The sequence below is a fragment of the Theropithecus gelada genome, chromosome 18, assembly GCF_003255815.1.
Source record: "Theropithecus gelada isolate Dixy chromosome 18, Tgel_1.0, whole genome shotgun sequence".
NCBI classification, from domain to species: Eukaryota; Metazoa; Chordata; class Mammalia; order Primates; family Cercopithecidae; genus Theropithecus; species Theropithecus gelada.
Genome location: NC_037686.1, coordinates 27,022,040 through 27,046,363, shown reverse-complemented (window position 1 = coordinate 27,046,363; position 24,324 = coordinate 27,022,040). Strand labels below are relative to the sequence as shown.

The following is a 24,324-nucleotide window of genomic DNA, read 5'->3' as shown; positions in this document are numbered from 1 at the left end:
TAAAAATACGTATTGAGTTCCATCCAGATAATAATTCTGTTTCTTGTGCCAGCAATGACAATTTTTCCAACCAGAATTTTCTTCTCTGCCATTTTTACTATATAATCTAAAATCATTTTACCTAAATGAAATTTTAAAAGCAAATGCTTCATGCTTTTATGTCTCACTATACAATGAAAATATCAAATTTATGGACACAGCCTTTTAAATAAAGTAGTGTTCTTGAGCTAGGAAATTTTTATTTTATAATTGAGGGGATATGTTTTCTTGAGTAGGAGACAAGAGTGGTTAGACAGTCTCATTCAAAGACACCTTTACAGAAATAGATTGCTTCTGGTCAGAGGCAATAATGTCAGTACACAAATGTTCTAAGCACTCACTCCGTTTTTGTTTTTGTTTTTTTGACAAGCCAAGGAAAGCTTTTCTGTAAGCTAAGTACTCACTAAAAGAGGGTGCAAATGGTTCAGGCCAGATTATAAACCGAAGTAATGTTGCATGAATGGCATTACCTCACATAGTTTGAACATTGCACTCACCAAGGGCAAAAACAAAGTTAGAGAATTCCATGAGAGAAACTACCAAGCAAATATAAAGCATAGTGATTGCCTTGAAAAATCAGAACAGAATAACAAATCAGCATCCAAAGTAGGATTTAGAGTCCAGCTGGAGAATAAAATATCCTCCTGGCCTGGAATTGAGTTCTTTAGGGAGGCACTCTGGGGCTTATCTTGACCTGTATTATTCATTTTTCCTTCTGTAGTTTGATATTATCCTGATAATCTATGATTCATCTGAATTGCTTTCTTGAAGACTGAAGCACGGCTAATTTTAGAACAGAGACAAACACGTCATGCACACATTTTAAGCAGAATGATATTTGAGGTAAGGGGTGCTGAAAATCTGTGTCATCCACAGTATAAGTAGCCAGGCAACCTGAGGCTGAGCTGATTTGATAGACTACACAGAACTCAGAAGCATGTATTAAGTATCTAATGTCTGGGGAGATAAGTAAACTAGAATTCCTCATCCACTGTTCTTAAGAATATTATTATTTGGAAAGCAAAAATTATACATGTGAAAAAGGTTTTAAAAATCTGAGGTAATATCCAATCAGGAATTCCATGCTATAATAGAAAACATGTTATATTCACAGGGATATGTGGACACATAGGTATGAAATTGCCACTCAGAGTATTATTTAACCAGTTATGATCTATAAGTTTCAGGCACACCAAAGTTAACTTTGAAACAGACTCCACACGGCAAACAATGGCAAGTTGGATAAATAATGGTCAGCTCTACAGACTATTTGACAGACATTAAAACATATCTACAGTCATGAATATGTACTGTATCATGGAAAACTGCTTATGACATAAAGTAAAAAAGAAGAAAATAAAATATGACAAGGCCTGGTTACAACTGTATAAAACCAGCCACATGATAATAGTGGGGGACTTTAACATCTCACCGACAGCATTAGATAGATCATTGAGGCAGAAAACTGACAAATTCCGGACTCAAATTCAACACTTGGACCTAATAGACATCTACAGAATACTCCATCAACCACGGAATACACAATTGACAAAGAAATTCTGGACTCAAATTCAACAATTGGACCTAATAGACATCTACAGAATACTCCACTCATCAACCACAGAATATACATTCTGCTCCTCTGCGCATGGAACATACTCCAATATCAACCACATGCTCAGCCATAAAGTGTCTCAATAAATTAAAAGAAAATCAAAATCATACCAAACATACTGTTGGACCACAGTGGAATAAAAATAGAAATCAATACCAAGAAGACTCTTCAAAGGTACATAACATGGAAGTTAAACAACTTGCTCCATAATAACTTTTGGGTAAACAACAAAATTAAGGCAGAAATAAAAAAAATTCTAAAAATTTCTTTGAAATAAATGAAAACAGACATGCAACATACCAAAATCTCTGGGATCCAGCACATGCAGTGTTAGGAGGAAAGTTTATAGTGCTAAATGCCTACCTCAAAAAGAAAGACCTTCATCATACCAAAGGGAAGCAGAGAAGCAAGAACAAACCCCAAAGCTAGCAGAAGAAAATAAATAATTAAAATCTAGCAGAACTGAATAAAATTGAGACCAAAAAATCTATATAAAGAATCAGTGAAACCCAAAGGTGGTTCTTTGAAAAGATAAACAAGATCAATAGCTGTTAGCTATATTAACACAGAAAAAAAGAGAGAAGATCAAAATAAGTACAATTGGAAGTGACAAACGTGACATTACAACTGATCCCAGAGAAATATAAAAGATCCTCAGAGGCCATTATGAACATCTCTATGCACACAACCTAGAAAATCTAGAGGAAATGGATAAATTCCTGGAAATACACAGTCTCCCAAGATTGAATCTGGAAGAAATTGAAACTATCAACAAGTAAACAGATAAGCTACAGCATGGGAGAAAATATTGACAAACTATGCATCCAACAAGGTCTAATATCCAGAGTCTATGAGGAACTTAAACAATGGAATAAGCAAAAAACAAATAACCTCATCAAAAAATGGGCAAAAACATGAATAGACACTGCTTAAAAGAAGACATACAAGTGGCAAACAAACTTATGAAAAATGCTCCACATCACTAATTAGAGAAATGCAAATCAAAACCACAGATGCCCTCTCACACCAATCAAAATAGATATTATTAAAATGTTAACGAACAGCAGATGCTGATAAGGACATCGAGAAAAGGGAATGCTTATACATAGTTGGTGGGAATGTAAATTAGTTCAGCCACTGTGAAAGCAGTTTGTAGATTTCTCAAAGAATTTAAACAGAACTACCATTCAACCCAGCTATCCCATCACTGGAGATATGTATACATATCAAAGGAAAATAAATCATTCTACCAAAAAGACACATACACTTGTACCTTCATTGCAGCACTATTTACAACAGCAAAGACATGGAATCTACCTACGAGTCTATCCACAGTGGATTGGGTAAAGAAAATGTGGTACATATATACCATAAAATACTGTGTAGCCATAAAAATGAATGAAATCATGTCCCTTACAGCAACATAGATGCAGCTGGAGGCGATTATCCTGGGCAAATTAACACAGATATAGAAAACCAATACCACATATTCTCATAAGTGGGAAGTGAACATTGGGTACTTATGGACATAAAGATGGTAACAATAGAAACCGGGGACTACTAGAGTGCAGAAGGAAGGGGGCAAGGGTTGAAAAGCTAATGGGTACTTTGCTTAGTACCCAAGTGGCCCGATCAGTTATACCCCAAATGTCAGCATCATGCAATATACCCAGGTAATAAACCTGCACGTGTACTCCATGAATCTAAAATAAAAGTAGAAATGTAAAAAATGGCATTTGATTTTAGTGTTTCCGCAATTTATTGGGGTTTGTTCTGAATTTTTGTTCATGGTCTGACAACTGTAGAAAGGAAAAAATTCTTCCCAACCAGGGCTTAAAGGCAAAAATACACACACACACACACACACACACGCACACACGCACATACGCACACCCCCCACTGCCACCCCTACACACACCCACCAACTGTGTAAAATTATGTGAATGAGGACTAGAAGGAAAATAAAACGTGATTTATTAGGGTAGATAACAAATTTGCATTCACACCCACTTGGGTCCTAATCTTGGCTCTACCACTTACTAGCTATATGTGTTGAACAAGTCAGTAACCTCTCTGAAAAAATGTCCTCATTTGTAAAAAGCATCAACAAAGTTTCATGTAGAACATATGAGGATAAGTTGCTAGCAGAGTATCTGGTACACAGTAGGCATCAAATAAAGTTTATGCTCCCACATATTTTCCCTCTGTATACAGGGGTCTGGTGTTCAGGTATTACACAGTTTAGGTAGAAATGAAGGTGAATCCACCTTGGCTTGGTGGATTGTTTACAGGCCTTGCTCCTTCCCCTGTACTCACCTTCACCAGATCCAGAATCCCTAGGCTATCACCAACTTGTTAATGGCAGGACTTGTTCTTTTTAGTGACTCTCTGGCCAGGAAAGTAGAGTCAGAAAGTGAAGTGGGGTAGAGGAAACACATTTCTTGATTAGGGGTCTCAATATATACAAACATTCCAGGCACTGACCTGTGAGACAGCAGTAGCATTCTTTCCACATACCACAGCCTACTTGTACAGAACATTTTGATAAGACATGTCAACCTCAGAGTAATTTTAGTGACATTTTTGCTAGCAAAAATGACTATTACTTAACTAGATCCTGGTACTTTATGCAAAAGGCAAAAATCTATGGCAATGTACAACATGATAAAGATGCACTAAGCAGAGGGCAGTTGTATTTCTATATGCAACACAGTGCTTGTCCCTGGGACCACAGTACCCTTAAAGGGAATACAAGTTTGTGAGGGGGGACTGTAACACCATCAAACTACTCAGTAAGTTGTTCAAAGTTTCACTCAGATCAATGATCAATTGATAATTAAGGTTGGTTCCCAATAATCTCTGTAGTCAACAGAGGTCTCTGGAGAGTTAATTACAATCTCTGTACCAGTAACAAACTCATTATAAACCAAACAATTTGGAACTCTTAACCCAGTCATTTGGCTCTTACAAATTTTAAAGAGAAAGAAGTAAAGCATTAGTCCATTTAAAAATAGATTTATTACCCTCATGATCAATTTTCATGTTTCCCCAAAGAAGAGCTTTTATACAATTTTTAATTTTTATCTGCCAGGTATATATGCCTCATATGGACTGCCGAGACCTGCTGGGACTAAAAAGAAAAAAATATCACCCTGCCTAGAAGACCAGCACAACAATCAACTGATGGCCTCCAAACCCAGTGGGTCTCAAGGCTTCTAAATCACCCTGCTGTTTCCCTACTTTGGATTCCGTCATTATTCATAAACCAGATGTTTCAATACTTTTTCAGTGTCCTTATATCTCTGACCCTACCATCTTCACCTCCCTCAGCAGATGGCCTTGCATCTGACTTTACAGAAGGTATTGAAACCATTAGACCAGAATTTAACTTTTCTGTTCCCAAACCTACATATTTACCCAAAGGACAGCCATCTTATTCGGATTCTTGCTTGTTGCAATAAAGGGCTATGTCCTCCCCCCTTGCCTCCCGCCTTCTCAAAGCCCTGGTATATTTAAATCAGAAAGTAAATCATTACGTCAAAGAGACCTCTGCACCCCCATGTTTATTGAGGCATTGTTTACAATAGTCAAGATATTAAATCAACCTAGATGTCCAATAACAGATGAATGAATAAAGAAAATGTAGTATATGCACACAATGCCATGAAAAAGAAAAAAAAATCCTGTCTTTCACAGCCGCATGGATGGTCATTATATTAAGTGACATAAACCAGGAACAGAAAGTTGAACACTGCATATTCTCACTAATACACGGGATTTCATAGAAGTAAAAAGTAGAAGAGAGGATACTAGAGGCTGGCAAGGGTAGGGGGAAGGAGAGGATAGAGAGATTTGTTAAAGGATACAAAATTACAGCTAGATAGGAGGAATAGATTCTAGTGTCCTCTACCACTGTAGGTTGACTATTGTTGACAATAACATGTAGTTTCAAATAGCTAGAATGAAAACATTAAATGTTCCTAACAGAAAGAAATGATAAACGTTTGACATGATGGATATGTTGAGTACCCTGATATAATTATTTACATTACACAGATCAAAACATTGCTATGTACCCCATGAATATGTACAAGTACTATTTGTCAATTAATAAAATTAAAAAGCTCTGGTTTATAATTTTCTACCAGCTTCTCCTAGGCCCTGCCCACTGGCTCCCTCCAGGCAGCCTTTAAATCACTCAGGTCTCTTCTACCTTAAATCAACAGTTCTTCCCCACAGATCCTGATTTCTATCTCCATCTTTATAGTCAGTATCTTAAGGGTTATCTAAACCTGCCCTTTCCACTTTCTCAATTTCTCCCTCACTCCTCAACTTCTTGCATCTAGCTCCCATTCTGATCATGCCATTGAAATTATTCTCGCCAAGATCACTAACAACCTCTTTGTTGCTAAAGCAATAGGCATTTTTAGTTTTTATTATTTTATATAAGTTTTATGGGCATTTGGGTGTCCCGACGCTGCTCATTCTTGAAATAGTATTTTCCCTTGGCTTCCATGATAGCATACTCAACTGGTCTTTCTCCTGTGGTTCTGGCTAATCTTCATCTCTCTCACTTTCAAATTGTGGTAAAATGCATACAACAAAATTTTACCAGTTTAACAATTTTTAAATGTACAGTTTGGTGGCATTACATATATTAACATTCTTGTTCAACCATCACCACTATCCTTCTCCAGAATGTTTTCATTCCGCTAAACTGAAACTCTATTGCTATTAAACACTAACTCTCTATTTCCCCCTCCTCTCAGCCCCTGGCAACCACCATTCCACTTTCTGTCTCCATGAATTTGACTACTCTAGATAGCTCACATAAGTGGAATCATACAATATTTGTCTTTTTGTGACTGGTGTCTTTCACCTAATGCATTGGCCTCAAGATTCACCCATGTTGTAGCATGAGTCAGAATTTCCTATCTATGGCTGAGCAATATTCCATTGTATGTATATACCCCATTTTGTTTATCCATTCATCTCTCAATGGACACTTGGGTTGTTTCCACCTTTGGCGACTGTGAATGCTGCTGCTGTGAACACAGGTGTTCTCTCTCTTTCTCTTAATCTACATTTTAATTATTGGTGATTTTCAAGGTTCTACTCTGGCCTCTTTCTCATTCTATACTCTCTCGGACAATTTTATCTATACTTGTGGCTTACTGCTTACATGCTGGTGACTCTCAAAGCTGTAATTCATTTCTTTTTCTTCTAAGGTTCAGGTCTCAAATCCATATATATATAAAGATATCTATATCCATATTTTTTTTAATGTCACAGACACCCTAAGCTCAACATGAGCAATACTGAGCTTCTGTTTCTTGTCCTCACATTTACAGTGTGTCCTGTCTCAGTAAATAACACTCACCAAAGTCCCCACTTACTCATGCCAGACACTGGGCACTATCTTCTGCCAACCACAGCACTGCCACTTATGGAGCTCCCAGGGATCTCACTGAACCCCAAGATCTTTAGGTGACTACTTCTCACTTGGCCATCCTTTAAGAGGGTCCTTAAAGATCAATGTGTTCTCCTCTAGAAAATCCCTCTCCATTACTTCCCCCTACATAAAATAGCACCTCCTCAGGCACTATTCCTGTCGCCCTTTCTTTACTTTTCTTCACAGTACTGAAACAGCATTTAACACATAGCAAGCACTCAATATGCATTTGCTGGATGAATGAATAACTCCTTGACGTCTTCCTTCCCCAATCCTTTCTATAGGTTGGTGCAAAAGTAACAGTGGTTTTTTTCCACTTTTTTTTTGCCACCTAAATTGTACTTAAATCCACCCATTAACCTCTACCCCAGCTGTCACCACTATAGCCAGATGCTAATCATCTTCCACCTGGTCTCTCTAATCAGGTCCCTTCCTGATCTTTCCTTTACACAGCCATCAGAGTGACCATTCTAAGATATAAAACAGGTAGTTTTACTTCTACGCTTAAAGGACTTCAACATCTCTTACAATACAACCCAGGGTTCTTCTTTAGCCTGGCAAGGCCCTTCCTGATCTGTCTATCTGTCCAGTCTTACCTGTCGCTATTCCCTCAATGCTCCAGCTCATTACTGAACTTCTTTCAATTTCATTAATATGCCAAATGCTTCTCTTATTTTCCCTCCAGATCTTTGAAGCTGCTCCTCTTTCTTCCCAAACAATTTCCCTTTCTCTGAAGTCCCCCTCTCCCCAACACTTGGCTAGTTCTTCCTTTTCCTTCGGGTCTCAGATGAGATGCCACTGAACTTGGAAGCCTTGTCTGACCTCTGCACACCAGTTCTGGCTTAGCTGTTGCTGCTGAGGACTCCCAAGGCAACCTGTACTTCACCTATCACAGCACTCAGCACTCTGGAATGGAACTGCCTATTTCATTAACATTCCAGTGGGCCATATCTCCATCAGGGCTGAGAACCCTGACTGTCTCACGTAAAATCTACCCTCTGCCTCCGAACAGTGATGGAGCTGTGGTAGAAGCTTAGAAGCTTAATTAATACTTGATACATAATGCTTTTAAAAAAATTTGCTTGAGACATTTCAAACATCCAGAAAAGTAAAAAACATCTTATAATAGTATAACAGACCTTCATACCCACCAGCTATATTTAGCAATTGTTAATATTTAGCCATATTTTCTTTATCTAATCATCTACCTCTGTATATTTATTTGACACAATATTTAAGATAAAACACAGAGAAAATGAGTGAATGTTTAAGTCTTACCAACACATCCGTAGAACATGTAAGATAAGCTACTGAAGAAATGGAGGAAAAGGAACCATAAAGAAAATCCTCTAAACCTCTAATTAAGCCTAGTTAAGTAAAATTCAGAAATGAGACTGTTAATCTCTGCATCACAGTTTATAAATGTACCCTCATTCCATCATTTAATTCTCAGAAGTCTTATAAGGCAACTTGATTAATAAACAAGAGGAACCCCATGAAGAACCTGTAGCTCTAGGAGGGAAGGGGAAAGAAAATCAATATTTCAATATTTTCTCAGTGTCCATTATGCACCCAACAATTATGTTACCTCTAATTATTCCTACAACAAACAACATGTATTATATCTCTACTTTGAAGATGAAAATGGAGCTTAGTGAGGTCAAGCTATTTGTCCAGCTCACAAGTGGTAAGATCATGGCTCACTTTAGCCTTGAACTCTTGGATTCAAAGGATCTGCCTGCTTCAGCCTTCTGAATAGCTGCAACTACAGACATGTGCCACCACACTGGCTAATTGTTTTTACTTTTTACTTTTTTTCTTTGTAGAGACATGAGGTCTCGCTATATTGCCCAGGCTGGTCTTGAACCCCTGGCCTCAAGTGATCCTCCAGCGTCAGACTCCAAAAGTGTTGGGATTACAGTCATGATCCACCATATCTGGCCTAAATAAAATTTTAGTTAAACATTATAAATTAAAAAATTTTTTACTGTGGTATGAGATAGGTAAAAATTATCTGATTGCTTTTATGTATACAAGGGATGCTAGGTTAATCTAGTCCTAATTCTTACTACCTCTATGGTATAGATGAGGCAGGGCTAATTAAAGAAGTGACCATAGAACAAGAAGAATCAGAAGCGAAGGTTCTGGTGCTGTGGTAATGCCACTGTCTAACCCTAGAAAAGTCACTCAACCTCTCCTCACTTAAGAACGTTCATCTGTAAAACGAGATTTTGGATTAGATTATCAATGAGGTTCCTTCCAGCTGTTTTAAAGACAAAACACAAATGAAACCTACAATTCTTAGTGATTTACTTCCATCATCATCTGGTGAGGGCCAAGTTGTAGGTCTTACTGATCCCAGGCCTATCCTCTGTGCATTCCCAGTAAATGTACTCACTGGGGGGCCTGTCAGTGCAGGCCAACTTTAATTAGAATGTTGGTCAGTACAAGTGCAATTACAAGAAACTTCAAAACCTTCAAACCTCCAGAAGCAAGTGTCCCACAGATTCTGACACAATAACTGATGATGAAGGCTATGCCTTTCAAAAAAGAAGCCATGGAAAAGTTTCATTCCAGAGGAAACCAGCATTCATCCCTAACCCTGTGAATCCTCTGCCAGGCAAACTAGCCTGCTTACCACCCTTATACTGATTTTTTAAAAAAAGATTCTTTACTCCATTAGATAGTATGCTTTAAGAGCTCTGCCTTGGTCACCTCTATATACCTAGCTTTTACCATAATACTTGGCATAGAGTTGGTGATCAATACATGTTTATGGAATTGATAGCTAACCTCACGATCCCTGAGTATTCCAAACCAACTGACCCTCATGGCTCAGCTCAGATGTCATCTCTACCTCCCCCTCCCCAAACTCCCATTATATTATAACTGTATTTCTCCTATGGTACATCTCATTTTCTTATTATAAGACTCAGGTGATACCTGAGTCTTATACATCATGAGGTATAAAGTACAAGCATGTTGTGTGTGGTGCAGGAACAGATTTGGATGAGAAACAAGAAGTGACACCCAGTAAAGGAATCTCAGGAACCACTTAATAGCAGATAGGATCACTCACTCGAGGAAATGATCAATACAGCTTTCCCTAGGGGATTGGTTTCAGAACCTTCCTTCCCCCACAAGAATCCATTCATGCTCAAGTCCCCCAGTTGGCCCACTGAATCAAGCGATATGAAAAGCTGGCTGTCCATGGGTTTCACATATCATGAATACTGTATTTTCAGTTCACTTTTGGTTGCATATTTGGAATCCACGGATATGGAGGTTTGATTGCATTTACTGAAAAAAAAATCACTTATAAGTAAACCCGTGCAGTTCAAACCCATGCTGTTCAAGGGTCAACTGTACTAGTTCCTGAAAGGGATAAATAAAGGAGGGTGCAACCCAGAAGGGATATAGAGAGAAGGGAGAGGGATTAATGATGGTTGTCTCTTTGGTTCTCTGCCATTTCCGACCACCTTAACCCATTTCTGTTATCTATCAGGGATGTGTAAATAATGGTCTACAGGCTTTTTTTTTTTGAGACCGAGTCTTGCTCTGTCACCCAGGCTGGAGTGCAGTGGTGCAATCTTGACTCACTGCAAGCTCCGCCTCCCAGGTTCATGCCATTCTCCTGCCTCAGCCTCCCGAGTAGCTGGACTACGGCTCCTGCCACCACGCCCAGCTAATTTTTTTTGTATTTTTAGTAGAGACGGGGTTTCACCATGTTAGCCAGGATGGTCTCAATCTCCTGACCTTGTGATCTGCCCACATCGGCCTTCCAAAGTGCTGGGATTACAGGCGTGAGCCACGGCGCCTGGACAAGGCCATTTCTTTATGTATTATCTTTGGCTATTTTCACACTACAATGAGTTGAACAGTTGTGACTAACACTTATATGACCAGCAAGGCAAAAATATTTACAATTTGGCTCTTTAAATACACGTTTGTCCCATACCCCCATATATAAGGAGATTTATAAAGCGACACCCTATTTAGGTAATGGGCCACCTTTTCTTATTACTTTCTCTTCACCACCCTGCAAGATAGGATGATCATATAATTTATCATCCAAAATGAAATGTTTGGAGGGTGAAAGGGGGTGCTACCTAGACTATTTTCCAGGAATACAGAATTGAATCAGGACTGTCCCAGACAGACCCCACATATGGACCATCTGCTGTAAGGGCTAGCAGTACAAGATCAGTTTTCAAAGGGCACTCATGATCTGTGGCTGCAGACACAGAAAGCTTCTACGGTTTCTCTTCCTGGTTCTTCCTATTTCTAATGCCCTCAGGTACCTTTCCACTGACCCCTGTCCCAACTCTGCTCTAGAACCTGTTCTGGCCCCCGAATATTCCAGCTGTTGGGGCACCATGCAGGGTACCATATCTCCACTTTGTTTGTTTGAGACGGAGTCACGCTCTGTCACCCAAGCTGGAGTGCAGTGGTGCGATCTTGGCTCACTGTAACCTCTGCCTCCTGGGTTCAAGTGATGCTCGTGCCTCAGCCACCCGAGTAGCTGGGACTACAGGCATGTGCCACAACGCCCAGCTAATCTTTATATTTTCAGTAGAGACAAGGTTTTGCCATATTGACCAGAGTGGTCTTGAACTCCTGACCTCAGATGATCCGCCCACCTCAGCCTACAAAAGTGCTCCATATTTCCACCTTCACTAGAGTAAAAGGGGAAAACATCTATTCATCCACACTAAAAAAACTAATTCTTCCAAGTCAATACAGTGAATTTTATACCTGCAAATTTTAATATCAAGACAACTTCTTAAAATGCTATTGTCCTTTAAGTAGAAGAATTTCAGTTTCTCTTTGCAAATATTTAAAAAATGACCACCAGTCATAGCATTTATTACAATGAGGCCCAAAAACAAATGTGGTATATTATTCATTGATTTGAGCTTTTAATATTCACCATTACTGTTTGGAGAATCACTGTTTAAGAATGAGGTTTCTAATTTTATCATTCCAGAATTCTTGTAAAAAGAAGAAAACTAATACGCCCCCCACACTGTTTTTTTTTAAGTAAAAATGTTTGATGCTGTAGAGAAATAGGAGTAAAATAAAAGATGTTTGAGCACCTTTGATGAAATATAGGGTGTCACACCACACTTTGTGAGACTATTCTGTGTGAACAATAACAGCTTGTAGCTTTGAGACCTCTCTGAATGGCTTTCCAAATATTGCCATCTGGTGGAATTTCCGTTAATTGTTCCTTTGTTCCAAGGGCTCCTGGAGATGACTCTTGAAGGCATTACTTAGAGAGACTTGGAGTACTAGCTGGAAATAACTGAAGGTCAAAATGATTGCATCTCAAAAACAAATCCCAAACTAAAAAAAATGAGGCTTTCTAGGTTCCTCATCTCTGTGACAAGCATGCTTGCATGCTCTCATTCTCTCTCTCTTTCTGCCTCTCAAAGCCAACAGAGTGGCTTCCTTGATTCTTAACATACCAAATAAAAATCATTTATTCATAAATAGCAATGTCATGAGTTCATTTTGACCATATCTTGATATTCTACCCTCCCCACCTATCATAAGATTTTTCAAAATCAAACTTTAATTAATTGGCTAGACCATTTTTAGAGGAATTGCTAATAGCAATTAATTAGCCCTTCGTACACTTGGGAAATGGAATTTGGCTTGAAAAAATAGTATTTTAAAAGAGTGTATTTACTCAAATATTGGCTTTAATTGTATACTGGAATTTTGAAAATAAATTTGTTACAAGGACAATATTACTACTCACTTTAAATTGATTTTTGAGTAAGGAGTCATGCAACATAATTTATATAAACCTTACCTTGAGCATCCAGGCTTTCTCCCTGTCTGTGGAAATGAACTGTTCCTCTGGGAAACAGGACACTGGGATAGTAAAAATGGAAGGAAAAAGAGAGTGCAAGCATTTAATATCATGAAAATACGGAAGCAAAGAGTTATAATTTAGTTCAGTGGGTGTGGCCAGCAATGGAAAAAAATTAAAGAAAAAATACATGCCAAATATCCAAAAGTCAATCGATCTTACCATATGAAAGAGATTAAGTCAGCCAGATAATAGAATTATACTCTCAATCTCTATTATTAGATCAATTCTCACATTGATTAATAGTTGATAAAAACTTAGTATAATGTCACTCCTATGAAAATAATTTTTCTTTTGTTTTTCCCCTTGCCTGATAGTCTGATGTGATGGGAATCATGTTGGCAGATAACCCCAAGAAGCAGTGCCTCTAGTGGGGTATCAAATACCGACATCAATTAAAGTACTGAATTCCCCAAACTTAGGTTTATCCAGGTTTTATATCTAGTATCAACACAGGCTTTTTCTAGTCAAAAAGATTTTTAATTTCGACAGGATAAGCATTATAAACGACTTTAAAAGTGTACGTATCAATAAGCAGTAATTTAGTAATTTACTTTCCTTTTTGAGACTCAGTCTCGCTCCATCGCCCAGGCTGGAGTGCAGTGGCGCGATCTCGGCTCGCTGCAAGCTGCGCCTCCCGGGTTTATGCCATTCTCCTGCCTCCGCCTCCCGAGTAGCTGGGACTACAGGCGCCTGACACCACGCCCGGCTAATTTTTTTGTATTTTTAGTAGAGACGGATTTTCACCGTGTGTTAGCCAGGATGGTCTGGATCTCCTGACCTCGTGATCTGCCCGCCTTGGCCTTCCAAAGTGCTGGGATTACAGGCGTAAACCACCGTGCCCGGCCAATTTACTTTCTTTATATGAATTAGCTATTTATTTTCAAAACACGCTTTGACTAAATGAGGCAGTAAGACAGGAAACTGATGAGGGACAAATCCAATTCTGGAGGCTGACAAATGCATGAGCTTTGAGTTTGCTTTGAGAGTCCAGTGTTTGGGGAATGAATGGTTACGGAGAAGGTTGCTATGGTTCAATGGAATGCTGCTATAAATCACCTGACATGCATATACGTGTAAGCCTTAACTCTCTTCCCCACTTTCCACCTAAGCCCTACATTGCTCTTCTGTGTTTTCTATGACCATTTCAGAAATGACTTAGGTGTTTATTTAGCTTAAAATCAATTGTGTAAAAATAAAATATTTGTGATAGATCCAACACGATGTGATTATCCCCAGACATAGTTCTGGAGATGCTGCTGTTAGAATTTTTTTTTTTTTAATTAAAAGGGAGAAGGTAGGTATTTTACAGTTTTTCTCTAAGGGAAAAAGGAGATGGTTAAAAAAAGGCAAAGAACAAAATGGCAAGTGTCAAGAGAATAAAAGTAAAGGTGACAGCTGAATTGTTATACCACTCAGTGAAGGATTTCAAAAATAATTAATAAACTTGGGCTTGTTTAAAAATCAGAAAACTTAACATGAATAGTGTACCTAAATAGTGTCAATAACTAAATTTAGGTATATTGACTACAATCTAAGTTTTTTCCTTCAGATACAATAAGTTGAATTTCCTTACATATTTTGTAGCAGAATTTAATTTTATGATTACTTTATATCTTTCTATAATTTAATGATAGTTGATAAACCTAAAATTCAGATTTTAACAATATTGGTTCCCATCCATGTCAGTTTCTATTCTTAAGTCCTTCAATTTTCCAGAAATTTGAACTGAATCAGAATAAAATTTTCATTTATCTACTTTATTTAATTGTACCTAGTAGCTGTGCAAGCCACTGGCCACCAAGCTACGGAGCAGGAACGTAAAGTTTCTAGTTTATCTATAAAGCAGATAATTAGCCCTTAGAAAATTCAGAATTGTCTGTATACAACTGGTCTGTTTCTATTTTCTGACAATGGTCGGTTGCTAATTTTTCAGCATCCACAATGGATCAGTTTGGAGAAGAATGACATTATTTATTGAAAACCTTATGCACCAGTCATTTCACATATTTTATCTAATTTAATCCTCAAAACCGTCTTATTGTAAATGAAGAAACTGAGGCTCAGAGTAGTGGGGCAATTTGCCCAGTATCATGCAGCTAGAAAGGGATAGATTTTTAATTGAGTCTGGCAGACCAGTAACTATCTCCTTTCTCTTTCATCTGTGTGTCCACACTAAAATACCTTAATAGCAGTCATTTGACGTAGATTAGAAATACCTGGAGAGCTTTCACTCCACCATCATAAGTCCAGGACCTAGCATATGGTAGGTGCTCAAGAAGGCCCAGTCTTGCAAGGATAGAGGTCTAGCCTTCCCATGCAGCCTTTGCTAGTGGGGATAGGAGTGAGGCAAAGCTTGCTCCTGTTGTGTTTGGCAGGAGTAGAGCTCTTAGTGTCTGCAAGTCTCACACTTTACATAAAAACAAACTCAAAATGGATCATGGCATAAATGTAAAATGTAAGACTACAAAACTTGTAGAAAAAACAAAAAAACAGGAGAAAATCTTTAGGACTGGGGCTGGCAAAGTGTTCTCAACCTTGACACCAAAAACACAAGCTGTAAGAGGAAACATTGGTAAATTGGACTTCATCAAAGTTAAAAACTTTTGCCCATGTGAAGAGGATATAAATACAAGATATAAACTAGGAGAAAATATTTGCAAGCCCAATATCTGACAAAGAACTAGTGTCTAAAATAAAGAACTCTCAAAATGCAACCAAATAAACCAACTTAGTTGGAAAATGGGAAAAAGATATGAACAGACATTTAACTGAAGAGGATATAGATATATAGAGAGCAAATAATATTAAATGATATGCAACATTATGAGCCTATAGATAAAAGAAAATTAAAACTACATGAGACATCACAACATACCTATCAGAATGGCTAAAATAAAAAATAGCGACAACACCAAATGTTGGCGAGGGTTAGAAGAAACTAGATCACTCATATATTGCTTGTGAGAATGTAAAATGGTAGAGCTACTGTGGAAAACAGTTTTGTAGTTTTAAAAGCTAAACATGCAACTACCATATCACCCAGCAATTGCTCACTTTGGCATATACCCCAGAGAAATGAAAACTTGTGTATAGCAGCTTTATACTTAGTAGCCCCAAACTGGAAACCACCCAGATATCTTTCAACAGGTTAATGGTTAAACAAACTGTGCTACATCCAAACTTCAGAACACTACTCAGCAATAAGAAGGAACCAACTATTGACAGAAAGTAACAACCGGAATGAATCTCCAGAGAATTAGGTTGCGTGAAAAAAGAAAGTCCCCAAAAGCTATATACTGCATAAGTCCATTTATCTAACATTTTTTAAATGGGAAAGAAATGGAGCACAGATTAGTGGTTGCCTAATCTAAGAGGAGAGGGTGAGGGCTGGAGGGAAATGAGTATGTTTATAAAAGGCAACACAAATGTTTTTGTGGTGATGGAAATGTTCTGAACCTTGATTGCATGGACATCATATTCTGGTTGTGACATTGTGCTATAAGTTTGCAAGATGCTACCACGGCAGATTGGATAAAGAATATATGGGATCTCTCTATATTATTTCTTACAACTACATCTTAAGGTACAGTTATCTCAAAATATATTTATTTTTTAAATCAGGTAATTGGACAGGAACTAGAATTGAGCAAGATACCTCAGTTTTATTTTCTTACCTTTTCAAAGAAAAGCAAAAGCCCCAAAGCAGTGGGCAAGCTGGATCAGGAGTTTGCTCCATTTTGCACAGATCCAAGAAAAAAAATAACTCGCCCACTAACTTAGCATTCAGAAACCACTGCCAGTGTTTTGCTATCCAATCTTGCCTATGTTGGAATTTTCTTTGCTGTTATTCCCCTTTCTCCCTCATGTACTTTCTCAATCCACTAAAATTCATAATACACATATTCAAAACCAGAAGTGAGTTTGAAATAGCAGCTTGATACATCATGTATCTTTTTTTTTTTTGAGACAGAGTCTTGCTCTGTCACCCAGGCTGTAGTGCAGTGGCTCCATCTCTGCTGACTGCCACTTCCGTCTCCTGGGTTCAAGCGATTCTCGTGCCTTAACCTCCCGAGAAGCTGGGATTACAGGCATGTGCCACCACACCAGACTAATTTTTGTATTTTTTAGTAGTGATGTGGTTTTGCCACGTTGGCCAGGTTGATCTTGAACTCTTGGCCTCAAGTGAGGCTGCCTGCCTTGGTATCCTAAAGTGCTGAGATTACAAGTGTGAGCCATGGCATCCAGCCAATACATCCTGTATTTTTTAACGGATCTTTCATACCCTTAAGTTCACACTATCTAGGAATTTTCAAAATCTTACAAAATGTCCACATCTTATTTGCGTAGAAATGGAATATTTAACATTTGTTTTTACAAATGGGGTCTTGCAGTGATGCCCAAGCTAGAGTACAAGAGGCTATTCACAGGCACAATCCCCATGTACTGCACCCTTGACCTCCTGGGCTCAAGCGATCCACCTGCCTCCGGATCAATCTCAAGTCACTGAGACTATAGGTACCTGTATGGAGTAGAATTTTATCCTTTGTGGTACTATTTTATGGATGACAAGGCAGGTGTTCTGTATTCTAAACTGGACCATACACTAAATAACGACAGAACTTTAATCGCCAACACACAGAGGAACTTGCCAAGTCCCCCTTCATGTTTGGAAAAATCACATTGACTTTTATCCTTTAGCCATTCTGGGCACTAGGGCAGCTCCTCAGAAATGAGCAGCCATAAGCCAGCTGCTTTCTCTGGCTTATGGCTCTGCTTGTTTGTTGGTTTTGTTTTCATTGAAAAGACCAAATATCTTTGTTAGGATAAGAGTCATGACTCTTTAACAAAGCACATTCTCTGTTTCTACAAAGGTCCATTTTCCCCATCCTCTAGAAATGTCAAATCCTCTTTCTTTGACAAACAAATCCAGAATTCCAGCATCCCATGTCCAAGGCACAGCAGCGGAACCTCTATCCTAGCTGGGGAGTCCCCCCATCCTCTGGCAAAGACTGCTACTTTCATGTCTGGCCACAAAAACTACAGGAACATGAAAGATACATCAGAATGAAAAACATGTTTGTAAAAATATTTCAAATAATGCCATGCCATTGAAAGAAGATTTCATTCTTTCTTCATTGCTATGTGCTTAACCAATGAGGCTTCTGGTCAACACAAGGCTAAAGCATCCTCCTCACAAAGAAACAGCATTACCACCTCCCCAACTGTTCACAGCTTTTCCAAGAAGAGAACAGTACTGGGGCCTGAGCCCAAATTTTCCTCTAGGGAGTTTAGTAAGCTGTCTTTGGATCTCCAGAATAAGCTGTATCCTGAATTCCAAACTCCCCATGGCCACTTTGACATATTGAATGCCTTCAGTTGTAGATCACATTCTTTAGTGTGGGAGGTCCATAGCTTTCTAGGAATAAAGCAGCTTGCAGCATTAGCAGAAGGTCACAGGCCATTAATCCTGAGGTGGAGCTTACTAGATATTAATCTTTCAGAAAGCCCTGCCTCCATGCACTGCCTCAATTAGTGGTCTTGGGTTGGGCTCAGGGCCTTCTCTAGCGGCAGCAGAGGGGAGGCCTAGACTCCCTCCCTTCTCCTGTGCAAATCCCCCAGGGCAAGACTGCCAGGAAGCACAGAGCTGAGCACACATCAGGGAAACCAAAAACCAAACGAGCGTGTCTGGCAAGTAAAGGAGGTCAGATTACACTGAATCTTGGGCTAAGTCTGGTACAACTCATTCTTCTCCTTAAGAAAGACAAACTACCAAATGACCCATATTGTATATTTAAGGACTTCAAAAAAATTATAGCTCACTGCTAAATGGATTTTGGTGGTATATATTAAGAATAGTAATGATGTCATAAACTGATGGTCATTATGATTTAGGTTTCTATAAAAATAAAAGATAATCCCCAGAAAATACCTAAAATGATAGCTACAATAAAATAAAAATTCACTTCTTTTCATACAAATGTAGCCTAGCCCTTTCTTCTTGGAATCATCATTTATCCATCTGCTACTTTCTATGTGAATCAGAATTAAAATATTTTTTAAGATTGCCCTTTCTATTTTAGAATAGAATATTCATAGTGCTCAATGTACAAAAGTAAAATTCTTTCAAAAAAATTACATGAGACAAAACTACATATATGAGAAACAACACATATATTATAGTTCTGTAAAGTGCTTTTATAATTACATTATTTTCACTTATCCTTTTATCCATTTTTAATCAGATATTTTTGAAAATAAAGTCATAAGCATAGAATAGCTCCTCTCCTCATGTGTGCAATTGATGATGAAATGTGGCAGAATGCATGTTACGTGGCAGAATGCATGTTACATGGCAAATTAGCACAGAGAGAGGTTCGATTTCAGGTTCAATTTCAGAGCCCAGGGTTCAAGTTTAGTGTCTGGGTCACAGTGGAAACTAAAGCCCTGCTTTCCATGCTTGCTGTCTTTATAGTCTGTAACTCCTTTGACCATGCAAAGAAGGAACACAGTAACATACTAAGGGTTACATGTGAAATCTAAGTAAGACTTTGACAATAGCAAAAGGGCTGAAAAGACATTGGGTATCAAGGGCTGCTGTGACCTTTTGTGCTGTATTGTGCTCTGTGGAAATCTTTTCAAATTATATTTTAACATTTTTGGCCAAGTCCAGAGTGAGACTCTGTCTTAAAAAAAAAAAAAAAAAAAAGAATTGCAACTTCGGCCAGTCTTAGTGGCTCACGCCTGTAATCCCAGCACTTAGGGAGGCCAAGTTGGGCGGATCCCCTGAGGTCAAGAGTTCAAGACTAGCCTGGCCAACATGATGAAACCCTGTCTCTAATAAAAATACAAAAATTAGGCCAGGCGCAGTGGCTCATGCCTGTAATCCCAGCACTTTGGGAGGCCGAGGTGGGCAGATCACGAGGTCAGGAGATCGAGACCATCCTGGCTAACACAGTGAAACCCCGTCTCTACTAAAAATACAAAAAAATTAGCCAGGTGTGGTGGCGGGCACCTGTAGTCCCAGCTACTCAGGAGGCTGAGGCAGGAGAATGGCATGAACCTGGGAGGTGGAGCTTGCAGTGAGCCAAGATTGTGCCATTGCACTCCAGCCTGGGCGACAGAGTGAGACTCTGCCTCAAAAAAAAAAAAAAAAAAAAAAAAAAAAAGCTGGTAAAAGTGAGTGAATGGGATTTGTAGAGACCTGTAGGAATGTTTGCATAGCCTCTGTGCATCAGTTTCCTGTTTGAGCCAATGTGAAGACTCCAAGATGCTGATATAACAACAACCAGCCCTGCTCTTGGGGTCCCTGCTATGGGGTCTGCCTTACAAAGGAATCTACTTTCAAAAGGTTTGGGGGCCACATCAATAACTGAATTCCTTGATAGAAAAAAAATCATGCTAAATTCCACTCAACTGCGAAATATCCCAGTGAAGTTGTGGAGCAGATACCCCAATTACACCATCAGGGATAAAATAACTACTGGGGAAATCAATGTATTAATGGAAATAAATCCAGGTAACATATAGAACTTGAAAATATTTCTTAAAGGCTTTTCCTTTAGTAATTGTACTTGTTTATAGCTCTTAGTTTTGCAAAATTATTTTATATATATCACATCACCCAGATCTTGAAAGTGTAATTCGTTTTGGTTGTTTATTTGTTTGAGATGGAGTCTCATTCTTGCAGCCCAGCCTGGAGTGCAGTGGTGTGATCTCAGCTCACTGCAACCTCAGCCTTCTGGGTTCAAGAGATTATTCTGCCTCAGCCTCCCAAATAGCTGGGATTACAGGTGCCCACCACTATGCCCATATTTCACCATGTTGGCCAGGCTAGTCTCGAACTCTTGACCTCAGGGTATCCACCCGACTCAGCCTCCCAAAGTGCTGGGATTACAGGTGTGAGCCACCACGCCCAGCTGAAATGGTAATTCTTTTATTACTTCTTCTAGAGGTTCACTCTGCTTGCCTTTTAGTTAGCTGCTTTTCCCTCCTTATGCTTTTTCCTGAAGAGCTCTTGTGTGGTACCAAGTTGAAGAGTCAAAGCTCTAATTGTGCTTCTCAAAGTTTTTAAAAATCATCTTCCTCACTCCTCCTCCCCACTCACAAGGAGCCTTTCTATCCCCTAAGGATGCTAAGAAATCCTTTAGGATCCCCTAATGCTATGGAATGAGATTTTGTCCATAAAAGTTAACCTTTGGAGGCCACAAGCCATTGCAATATCCAGTTTTCATTCCCCTTGAGAGTTTATGCTGTAATCCATTCGAGCAAACAGGCATTATTGACCATTGCTATTTGTCAGGAGAGGTAGGGATACAAAAATGAATAAGGAGGATACAAAAATAAATAAGAGATACAAAAATGAATAATGAATGAATGTTGCAAGTTGTAAACCTCCCACCCCCTTTTTTAAAGCATAATGCCATGAAACGAAGAGGATTATTAACCCCATCCTTTAGGTGAAGAAACTGAGGCTCAGGAAGCTTGTTTCTTGCCTGAGATCACACAGCTAGTAAAGGAGAGAGTTGAAACCCAAACATGGGTCTTGTGATTCCAAATCACAGGCTTTTCTCATGGATCTATTCTACCTCTTTCCTATGCTTATCAGGCTTCCTTTGCATACTATTTTTAAATCCAGTTTCATATATTTGAAGCAACAGAGCACCACATTTTAGACCGCTGAAGACTTTGTATACAAGGTTTCTATTCTTTCATTTGTTCAACATATTAGCCACTTATGAGTAGCTACCACACACCAGGTGCTCTGCTATGCCACATGCATCAGTTCATTTACTCCTCCCAATAAGCCTATAAGAGGTGTTATTCTTTATCTCATCTCACAGATGCATGAACTGAGGCTTCCAACCCATGTTTGTCGTACTTTGAAGCTGGGACTCTTGAGTACCACCATACACACCTATTAGATTCCAAGTACCATGTTGGGTGCTGGGATTCTAAGGGTGAACAAGACACAGAACAGCCACCCAGGACTTAAAGTGTAGCTGGGTAACCACCTAAGCTCTGCCTCCTGTCAGATCAGCTGCAGCATTAGATTTTCATAGGAGTGCAAACCCTACTGTGAACTGTGCACGTAAGGGATCTAGGTTGCGTGCTCCTTATGAGAATCTAATGCTTGATGATCTGAGGTGGAACAGTTTCATCCCGAAGCCATCCTCCATCCTCCACCCCACCCCCAGTCTATGGAAAAACTGTCTTCCACAAAACTGGTCCCTGGTGCCAAAAAGGTTGGGGACCACCGAGGTAATAGACATAAAATAATCATATCACAGGGCTGTGAATGCAATGATATTGACAGCAGGAGTGGAAAAATTTCTGACTGCTGTTTTCTTCAGGAGCATATAGAGTTTGAAGATCATTTGTTTTTCTCATTCTGAAAATTAGAGGAAAACAAGCATTTTAACTATCAGGTTCATCTGTGACAGTGCTTTCCTGACTTATGAATCACCTGGGAATTTTGTTACAATGCAGGTTATGATTCAGTACGTCTAGGGGTTGAGGAGTGTGAGAATCTGCCTTTCTAAAATCTTCTAGGTGGTGCTGCTGGTCTAGAGACCACACCTTGAGTTGCAAGGCACACACACTCTCTGTGCTTCAGGCTCCTTCCAAAATCTGCTATGGTGGCAGATTAACATGCACTTGGTAAAGGAGCCACTCACTCACATGATCCCAACTGAGACAAACTAATGTATAGCTTAGACCTTACTACCAAACAATGGACACAAACATATAGCTTAGACCTTAACCACCAAACAAACAAAACTAAGGATGTGAAGTCCATCCTTGGTGCACACCACTTTTTTCTTTCTCCTCCTTCCCATATTTATTCCTAGCCCCCAGTGGTGACATATTCACCCAGAATTCCAGGTTCTTAGGGAAGTTCTCCCCTTTTGAAGATAATATGTATTTAATTGATTAACTAGTTTGTGCAAATGCATTAGAGAATGTTTTAACAAAAATTTGTTGTTTTTTTTCTCTGCGGACCGAGATGGCTGTCTCTGGATCTTGTTTTAACAAGATTTATGGGCACCCTCAATGAGGGCACTGTTATTTTTTTGTGTAGACAATTGGATCAGCTGAAGCTGCCACACATATATCCAGCGTGCTTGAGAGATAGGAAGATGCTTGGATGTCCTTCCAAATTCCGTGAATAGCAAACAATGAGCTAAAAAACTTAAAAACTTTGCATTACTTGTTTCCACAACTGTATACTGTACTGGGACCATTATTTTGCCTAAAAGTATCAGGCTCAAAATGACTTTTGAGATTGCCTACACTTTATAGTAACATTCTTCTCTTGGTGCACTTGCATTTTCAAACTGAGGGAAAATAAGCGGCCACCGATGCTAGAATATCAGGAGTCCTCATCTACAGGGAGATGTGTCCAGAAAATGTATTTAACTAAGTTTTTAAAACCCTATGCATGTTTCCACGGAAATATGAGTTGGTTAGAGGTTAAGATACTGGTATAATTTAATACCTTTATGGGTTAAAGGAATCTTTGAGGGCTACCCTGAGAATCCAACTATCATTTGTAAAGCTGCCTGGTATAAAGAGCATTGGGACTTGGGATATCATTCCCTGGGTTTGAGGTTTTCCCAATTATGTGACTTTGGGCATGCCACTTACACTCTGGGACCCAGTTTTTACAGTTTTCTGTAAAGTACAGCTCCTTAAAGAGCTGCTGCTACATATAAAAATTCTTTAGCAACTATAAATTTCTATGTACATGGAAAATACTTATTAAATTTATCATTATTATTATTGAATTTGAACATTTCTCCTTGGGCCTGATTATAGGGATATAAAATACTAAAATAGAATGAAATCTAGGGAAAACTAACAGCTTAAACAGAATAGGAGGGAATACCTATCTTGAGGGATGGTGTGGATGTGGCCTCGATGAAAAGGGCCCCAAGGAATCCTTGGAACAGGACCTTCTCTAGCCTTTCTGGCCCTGCCAAGGCCTTTTCTGCTGCCTCTTCTGTGATACATGACGTTGGCAAGCCCCAGTTTGACCACCATCTCTCTAAGGTTGGCAGCCTAGGAAAAGAAGAAAAAAAAAAAAAAAGCAAAAAACAGAAACCAAAAAAACAAAACTATCTTTTGACCACAGCTGAGACTTCTTCTGTTAGCTTAAGGTTGAATAGTGCTCATAAGATTGTTGTACGGATTACATGTTTTGTAGCTATCACTTCATCTAACACAGTGCTTAATATCTTTATCTCCCTCAAATTTTTTGGAGCCTAGAGAAGCTGGTTTTTCTTCTTTCTTGCTCCTCCCCATCCCACATGGTTTCCTTTTTCATTCCCCATGGGGATA

The 24,324-nt window shown here is 38.9% G+C and overlaps 1 protein-coding gene across 2 annotated transcripts in view; it reads right to left on the bottom strand.

Moving 5' to 3' along the window:
- The window catches only part of MAPRE2 (microtubule associated protein RP/EB family member 2), a 169,793-nt gene that overhangs the window by 129,026 nt on the left and 16,443 nt on the right, over window positions 1–24,324 (bottom strand). For both annotated transcript variants that reach the window (XM_025364906.1, XM_025364905.1), the window contains exon 2: window positions 12,925–12,986. Coding sequence is in view for 1 of the 2 variants with exons in the window: in XM_025364905.1 (XP_025220690.1) it covers window positions 12,925–12,986 (62 nt within the window). In the remaining variant the exon portion in view is untranslated. The remainder of the gene's footprint in view (window positions 1–12,924; window positions 12,987–24,324) is intronic.